Source organism: Malania oleifera, chromosome 5 (genome assembly GCF_029873635.1).
Source record: "Malania oleifera isolate guangnan ecotype guangnan chromosome 5, ASM2987363v1, whole genome shotgun sequence".
Lineage (NCBI taxonomy): Eukaryota > Viridiplantae > Streptophyta > Magnoliopsida > Santalales > Ximeniaceae > Malania > Malania oleifera.
Window position 1 is genome coordinate 110,040,675 of NC_080421.1, and position 9,073 is coordinate 110,049,747.

A 9,073-nucleotide genomic window follows, 5' to 3' on the forward strand; every position below is an offset into this window, starting at 1 on the left:
CGCAATAAATGACACTCTAAATAAGTCAAAGTAAAAAGAAAAAAAAAAGATCCTCTTCTTCCATGTTTGAAATTCTTCATTGGCATCTCATTTTCTTTTTCTCCTTGGTGCATTAATAGGCTCACTAAAATCGCACATTACACTGGTGTGCTGTAAAACATCACTTCCAGATAGTGTTTCAAGTGCTGACCTGGTTTCCTATCTATCATAAAAAATGCCCTATCTCTACAAAGTCTATGATTTATATTCAAGAATTGTCTGTGACCCATGTAACAATATTTCCCACCATATTTTAACCACCTAGAATGAGTATGATAATTGCAAGAAGGAAAAGCAAGTGCGCATTTGGTTTTCCATCCAGACAAATCCATATAGGCAGGGAAGTCATTTATCATCTACAACAAAGCTACTTGCATTTGAAATGTTTCTCCACTAGAAGCATCATAAGTTGCAAGATCATTCTCCCACAATCCCTTCAATTCATCAATCAAAGGTTCTAAACAAACATATATCTTGAAAACAGTGAGTAGGGGCCAAGAATAATCAATGAAAATATGATAGAAGAGTGTTTCATACATACTTGTGTTGGCAAGTTGTACAGAACCAAGACAAAAGGCTAGCAACTATGAGTACCATTCTTTGTTCGAAAAGGGTTGAATCCATCAGCTGCTAAACCAAACCTTACATTACGAGGATTATAGGAAAAGTTTTCATATCGCCCATCAAAAGATGCCCATGCTGGAGAATCAGTTGAATGCCTCATTAACCCATCACTAGTTCTACCTTGTAAATGCCACTTTATCAAAGGTGTAGTTTTTGAAGATACAACCATTCAGACAAATATCAATCTTCTCATACAACCACTTCAATTTCTGCATTTTCTTTTCGGATTAACATACAACCATTCGAACAAATATCAATCTTCCCATATCCAAACCCTAAGTCCTTGACATACTTCTTTGTCTCATAAAAATCCTTTGGTAACTTAGCATCCAAAGGAAGCATATCTTTTATAATCTCAAGAAACATGGTAAATGCCTTATTGCTCATTCCACTAAAGCATTTAACATGGTATGACATCACAATTGCTAATAACTTACTATACTTATCACACCCATCATACAAAGGTAGATCAGCATTTTGAGCAATTCATAAAACTTCTTTGAATCCTCAATTGGTCTTTGTCTAGTGGTTTGCAGATCGGGATCTTCTCCATATAACTCTTGAAAATTATCACCACATTCAAATCCATCCCAAATTTGGTTGTGCATTTGTAAAACCTCATGCAGCTTACCTCGTAGATCATTAGCTACCATAATTGGGACTTGACTACTAACCTAATTAAATGTAGTTGCTGCTTGATATTTGGGTTCCCCATAAAAGAACCAGTTATCATAATTAAGACTAATTCCATTACAAAGAAAATGATCCCAAACTTCATCTTGACTCCATCTATATGAGTTTGTACACTTTAGACAAGGGTATGAAAATCTTCCATCATTTGATGCATTTATAAATGCAAAATCTAACAAGTCCCTGACCCCTTTGCGGTATTGGAGCATCAATCTACTCCTTTTCACCCAACTCTTATCCATAGAAGGAAGTGCCTTAAGAAAATAATAATTACAATCCCATTAGTATAACTAAAAAAAAGTGTTAAATGCCAAAAATTACTCTTAACAAAAACAAAATCACTCAATACCTATGAGTTGTTTGGTACATTAGAATGTAATAAAATGATGAGAGAGAGAGAGAGAGAGAGAGAGAGAGAGAGAGAGAGAGAGAGAGAGAGAGAGAGAGAGAGGGGAGAGTACACAAAATCGACGGCGACCAGCAGAATCGAAGGCTTCGGAATGCATAGATTATGCAACGGCGGCCGAATCGAGGCCTTCAAAATGCAGGAATCAGCGATGGCAATCAGATTAATCCATCGATGGCTTTGAAATGCAGCAACTGGTGATGGCAACTTGCAGAATTGATGGCGATCCTCTTGCAGGAATCGAGGCTGCAGTTACAGCCCTAAGGAGAGAGTGTCGTTGAGAATGGAAAGAACGCTCGACGACAGCGACTTGCAGAATGGAAAAGAAGCCGCAGATACAGCCCTAGCAAAGGAGAAAGTACCATTGAGAATAGAAGGACCGCTCAACGACGGTTACTTGCAGAATGGAAGAGAAGTCGCAGTTACAGCCCTAGATATGGATAGAGTGTCACTGAAAATGGAAGGAAAGCCATGGCAAGCGCAAGGGATCCCCGTGCGGCCGTGCAGTACTTTTTGTTCTGGAACCCTCGATTAAGCGTTAGAGATCCCCGTGTAAATGCAAACTAGCTAAGTTTCTCCAGCTTGTAAGGAATAAGTTAAACGACGTCATTTTAATGGCGTAGAATGACTTCATTTAATAGTCAAAATTCATGGCAAAAAATTAGGGAATTGTTTTGGGGTCAAACTTAATATTTCACTGGTGGTTACTCACATGAGAATCAAATCCGCTGTAAAAATGAGGTTTTACTGGTGGATTAAATTATAAGTAAGAACCACGGGCCGAATACGCTCTATGTCGGTGGTCATTTTAAATAACCCATAACAAACCACTGATATTGAACCTAATTTTTGTAGTGATAATTTAATATTACTAGGTATTAATAGCATTACAGCTCATGCGATGTATAGGATAACATTAATTTTTACTATAAAAAATAAATGTATTTGAAATCCATTAATAATGTATTTATCTTTTAATATTAAAAGTTTTTTTCATTAATAAATTACTAAACTTAGACAATTGCTTCAAATATTGAATAGTTAAATCGTTGACTATATTATCATTTAGGTCAAGTAATATAGACAAGTAACTTAATTTCTAGTTTAATAAAATCATTCCTATATATATATATATATAAACTAAGAGTCGAAGAATTTGATAAATACATTATAGAAAGTTACATTACCCTTATAGTCATTGGTTTCAAAAAAAATTTCTCGAGTAAAAGTTAGATTTAATATTATTGTTAATAACATTATGAACCGTTATATTAAATTAAATTTTTTTTTTGTGTATTTAACTACATAAAAAAAGCTATGATTGCCATTTTAAAATTTTAAATTTTAAATTTTTTAATTGAAGTTATCTAAGAAGATACCTTCATGTTTAATTATTACCCTCCTTAATTAATTAGTAGCATGCCTTTACTATTTTTTCCTCCTATAAATATAAACAAACATAGAACAATAATCAAACACAACACTAAATAGGAAAAAGGAAAATAAAAATAAAAAATAAAGAGAGAGAGAGAGAGAGAGAGAGAGAGAGAGAGAGAGAGAGAGAGAGTGGCATCCTCCTTTCCCCCCAGACTACTCCTTGCCTTCGTTCTCCCTCTCATCGTGGCAATTCTTCTTTGTGGCCCATCTGCCGCCGTCGACCTCACCACCATCGACAAAATCTGCAACCTTACCTCCGATCAGAACTATTGCAAGCCTTTCTTCGACGACCGTCGTACGAAAGACGCCGACCTCCGGGGGCTTTGTCCCTTGTCTGTTGCCATCGCCACCAGCCGCATCCAAGACACCGCCGACCGCATCCCCGGTTTATTGAGCGCTGCAACAAATCCAACAGATAAGCAGAGGCTCGGCGTTTGCCAAACGGATTACAGCACAGCTCTAGACAAGTTCAAGGGAGCATTCAGTTCGGCGAGCAGCGAGGCTTATAACGACGTCGTAAACTTGGTCAGGGAAGGAGCTAATGCGGCCATTGACTGTAACAATGTGCACCGGAGAAGCCCGCCGATAGGGCAGTCGCCGATATTCGATGATAATTGGAATGTTGCGAAGATGGCAGGGATTGTTTTTGCTGTCGTCCAAGCTATTACAGTTGGGTTTTGATGCAATGGGGTGGTAGTGTGTTTTTCTTTTTATAATAATATATAAAATAAATTTAATTAAATAAAAGTAAAAAAAAAAAAAATAGGTATAATATGTTGATGATAAAAATAAAAAATTAAAAAAAAATTGAGAAAGATGCAAGAAAAATAATTTTACGGCCAATAAAATAAAAAAGTTGTTTGAGCCTTGAAAATTCTCATACTTTTAATTGGTCAAAAGTTACTAACTAAAAATCATCTGCATTTGAGAAACCACACACGCATTGCTGAAACGAGAGGAAAGAGCTTCCCCACAAACATAATATAGAAAGAAGTAAGAATTATTCTCATTGGATTCTCGGCGCAACATACAAGTATCTAAACTAAAGACTCGTGCTTATAATAAACATGTAAAAGAAAAGAACTAAGCGTTGAAAGTTTTAATAAATGAAGTAAAAAATTGAGAGCAAAAGGAACCCAAAGTATATCCCTTAGTCAAACTCAAACATCTCTGCTTGCTCAAGAAACAAAAACGTCCAATGCTTCTAACAATTATTAAGCTCATCAAACCTTTCTTTAGTTGAGATTTTTTAAGAGGTAGAAAGAGGTGAGAATTAGGGACTCGATCATGGCACAATATACAAATATTGGACTAAAAACTCTTGCTTCACTTGTAATAATCAAAACGACACATGCTATCCTTTTGATGGTCACTAAATAGTGATATTTTCCTCCATTGGGACACTTCTAAAACAATACGCCCACCATCTTTATCTGACAATGACAAACTTACAATGTACTAAGGAAATTTATTTACAAGTTTGAGCATGCACATATGCGTATGTGGAAGGACTAAAGACAGAAAGCACTAATGAAGTACTCTTTATTATTTCAATTTACTTTTTATGTTGTTCAAAAGTTTCTAAATTATAGTTCTGTAATGAATGAAGGGGCGGATTTTAGGGCTTGTCGTTTTGTCATATACTTTCTACAACGATTTTTTTTTCTTGTTATTAATTTTTCGTTGTTAAAAAATAAAATTCTTGTAGTGTTGGATTTATCTGGATTTCAAAGAAACTAAACACGACTTTGTCTGGTTGGTGGTTTCCTTATGTTGTTTACAAAAAATACACATATTTGCAAGGACCCATCATCTTTGAAGATTTTTTTGGGTGAGGGTTCTATCCATCGTGTTAGGTGGTCTAGGGCCTTTCTCAATCTCAAAAGTTAGTCCATGGGGTGAGACTTTCCCTCACATTTAATAACTAACTACTAGCCTCTTTCACAACTGATGTGGGATAACCCAACAATCTCTTTCTCACACATCGGGGTCTTTCCCAGCAAGGCACACTAGGGAGATTAATGTTGGTGAACCAGGCTCTGATACCAATCATCGACTCTGATACCACTTGTTAGCACCAGAGGAGCTCATGGATAGGCTTGATACACATGAATGAACACCAACTTGACCTAAAAGCTTAAGCTTATTAGGTCTTGGGCCGAACTATGTATATAAGCACCCATCATCCACTCAAATTTTCTAATGTGAGACAAACTCACAAGTAGAATTCTTAACACAACGAGGCCAACCAAAGGAGACAATAAGAAGCTTTAAAAGGGATCATTTAGTTCCAAATTACCTTATTCTATCCATCTTTGCCATGTTTTGATTGTCATTGAATACTGGCAATTCCCTGCTCATAAAAGTTTCTAAATTAAAGTTTTGTAGTGTTTGGAGGAATGGATTTCAAGACTTGCCATTTTTAATATGCTTTCTATAACATTTTTTACCTTGTCGTTAATTTTTTATCCTTAGAAAACAAAAATCTTGTAGTGTTGGATTTGTGATTTGAAAGAAACTTAATATAACTTTGTGCTAAATTTTATTCACATTCACATAAATCCAAATATAAAGTTCAAATTCCATGTTCCTAATTGGGGTAGGGTTATATTATTTCTACTTATAGTATGTGTATGTATTTTTTAATTTAAAAAATTTGTTAGAGACCCCTGCAATGCATAGAATATCATTCTTTTTAATATTAAACAAATTATTCAAAAAAATAGTATTAATTTTAAATTACTCAATTTAGATAATATGGTCAAACCTTTAACTATTTTTTCATTTAGATTGTTATTCAAGTTAAATAATAAAAGCGGTTGATTTCTTTTCCTAATTTGAAAGAGTCAATCTCAAATAATTAATTGTGAAAATTATAGGACCACTTAACAAATTCTTTTGCCACAACATATAATCTTTAAAAAATTAACGAGTCATAAAAAGTGTAATAAATATAAATTTAAAAAAAGTTTAGAGACATATATATTCCAAAAATTCAAAGAATGTAAATTCAATAAGTGTATATGATAACCCACGTAATGCATGAGATATCATTTACTTGAAAATTATTATAATTAATTAATTTTTCAACTAATAAAGTATTTGTCTTTTAATATGAAAAAAAAAAACTTTTCATTACTCAATTACTAAATTAGATAACCGCTTCAATCGAATAGTTGATTGTTTTGATCATTTAGGTTGTCATTTGCATCAATTAATTAATACGGGTAGTTCAATTTTTTCCTAATTTAAAATAGCGTGGCCCCAAATAAATAATTATGAAAATAATAAATCCATTTCATTTATTTTCTAAATTTTTATCACTTCTCATTTGTTTCATTCAAATTTGTTGTTTTTTTCTTGAGTTATAATCATTCATAGCAAGTGATTCAAAATAACAAATTAATGGATTTAACTTTAATAGATATTTAGAAATACACACATAATATATTATAAATTTTGAAGAGGACATCAACACACACAAATCGAGCCTTAAGTCCCACCAAATGAGATCAAGTGAACCTTTTCCGTCAATGCATAAGATCAAGGATGGTTTACTCTCACAATTTTAGGAGCTATTAAATCCTTTCTTGTTATCTCATTGCATGTTACTCCTCTACTTTAGCTTGTTCCGCGATCACTTCTCTTCTGTTTCATTATTTTTTCTTATTCCCACAGTTTTATAGTTCTTTCAAGATGCAGGATGATGATAATCAGAGCAGATATTACAGAACCTGTGAAAAAAAATAAAAGCTACGGAACCTCTTTTTTTAATTTGCTGCAGCAAGTAAGTGCATTATTTATTGATGACATGCCTGCACAACAATAATATAGTGCATTAAAACATTGAAAATCTGCTCTTGGACTTCAAAAAGGCCTTTCCTCCACATCCACTAGAGTTAAAAAAATAAAAAAATAAAAACAAAAAACAACAATTCGTTTACAATAGTGCAAAACAATTTTTTTTTGACTTCTATGTTGTGAAACTTGAGATTGTTCCACCTAACTTTACCACAGTTACAATTGTACAGGTAAATAGAGAGTGAATAATTGTACAAAATTACACCAGGTAAATTTCCAGGGAAGTGGGGGGTCACAACGGACCGCTTAAATCCCTCTTTCCTAGACAAAATTTTCCTTAGATATGTAATTAACACAATATATTACTACAACTATACCCGACAAAAGTTAACTATTGAATAGATAAAATGAAGAACACCAGAATTTAACGAGGTTCGGCTAATTGTGCCTACGTCCTCGGACACTATCAATCAATATTTCTCTATTGTAGAAATATTACAAAATGAGAGAGAGAAGAGAGAATGTGCCTAAGAGAGAAGTAGACAAATTTGGGGATGAGATTACAAATGAAGGTGATGAGTTTATATAGGTTAGGAAAAACCACTATTACAACCACTAATCACCTACCTTAGAAAAAATAGCCCACCATTGAAGACTTCAATGGCAATGGTAGGCTTCTAAAATAAGCCATAATTCAACAAATCTCCACCTTGGCGAAATTCCATCTCTTAACATCTCTCATAGATTCCATAATGTCTTCAAATGCGCTTGTAGCGTAAATCTTTCAATTTTTAACAATGTTGATCAAGTTCAAGCAATGTTGAAACTTGACCATAGTTACCACTTTTGTCATCATATCAGCAGGATTCTCAGTAGTTCGAATCTTCTGGATTACTACTCCACCTTCTTCCAGAATTTCTCGAACAAAGTGATATCGAACGTCGATGTGCTTTGTCCTTGAATGGTAGACTTAGTTCTTTGCTAGATGGATAGCACTTTGGCTATCACAATGCACCTTGATGTGCTTCTGTTCAATTCCCAAATCTTTCATCAATCCTTGAAGCCAAATTGCCTCCTTCACAGCCCCTGTGACTGCCATATATTCTGCCTCTGTAGTGGACAAAGCAACTGTTGACTGTAAAGTAAACCTCCAACTAACTGGCGCTTTTGCAAGAGTAAAAACATAGCCAGTAGTTGATCGACGCTTATCCAAATCACCAGCGTAGTCGGAATCACAGTATCCAACAATACTATGATCATCTTGCTTATCCTGCTCAAATATTAGTCCAACATCTACCGTATACAAAATGTATCATAGAATCCATTTCACAGTTTGCCAATGTTCCTTTCCAGGATCATGCATATACTTGCTCACAACTCCAACGGCTTGTGAAATATCGGGCCTTGTACACACCATGGCATACATTAAGCTACCAACAGCACTTGAATACGGTACTTTTGACATGTATTCTCGTTCTGCTTCAGTTTTTGGAGACATAGATGCATTTAGCTTGAAATAAGGAGCAAGCGGAGTACTAACGGGTTTTGACTTCTTATCCATACCAAAACGCTTCAGTACTTTCCTCAAATATTGTTTTTGAGTCAAACAAAGTCTCCCCAATTTCCTTTCTCTACTTATCTCCATACCGAGAATTTTCTTTGCTTCGCCTAGATCCTTCATCTCAAACTCCCTATTCAACCGAGCCTTTAGTTTGTCAATTTCTGTCTGACTCTTGGAGGCTATCAATATATCATCAACATAAAGAAGAAGATATATGAAAGATCTATCTTGTAGCTTGCAAAAATACACATAGTGATCATATTTGCTTCTTCTGTACTTTTGCCCCATCATAAACTTGTCAAATCGTTTGTACCACTGCCTTGGGGATTGCTTTAATCCATACAACGATTTTTCAAGTTTGCACACCATATTTTCTTTTCCAGCAACTTTGAAACCTCCTGGCTGAGTTATGTAGATTTCCTCTTCCAAGTCTCCATGTAAAAATGCAGTTTTTACATCTAATTGAACTAGTTCCATATCCAATTTTGCTACCAAAGCCAATAAGATTCTAATGG

The 9,073-nt window shown here is 34.6% G+C and overlaps 2 protein-coding genes across 2 annotated transcripts in view; one reads left to right on the forward strand and one right to left on the reverse strand.

Moving 5' to 3' along the window:
- The window catches only part of LOC131154822 (pectinesterase inhibitor 5-like), a 31,066-nt gene extending 28,758 nt beyond the window's left edge, over positions 1-2,308 (reverse strand). Inside the window, exon 1 of the mRNA XM_058107588.1 lies at positions 1,815-2,308. The gene's annotated coding sequence lies outside the window, so the exon portion shown is untranslated. The remainder of the gene's footprint in view (positions 1-1,814) is intronic.
- On the forward strand, positions 2,043-3,877 carry LOC131156124 (pectinesterase inhibitor 5-like). The gene is made up of 2 exons (XM_058109571.1): positions 2,043-2,252; positions 3,461-3,877. Exons 1-2 carry the CDS (start codon positions 2,043-2,045, stop codon positions 3,875-3,877), a joined length of 627 nt encoding a protein of 208 aa, XP_057965554.1.
- Positions 3,878-9,073: the final 5,196 nt, after the last annotated feature.

What these genes read in the sequence shown, in the direction of transcription:
- LOC131156124 (XM_058109571.1), top strand. Translation starts at nt 2,043, where the DNA reads ATGGAAAGAACGCTCGACGACAGCGACTTGCAGAATGGAAAAGAAGCC. An exon ending in GGCAAGCGCAAGGGATCCCC is followed by an intron (nt 2,253 to 3,460) that starts GTGCGGCCGTGC and finishes ACCTCCGATCAG; the next exon opens with AACTATTGCAAGCCTTTCTT.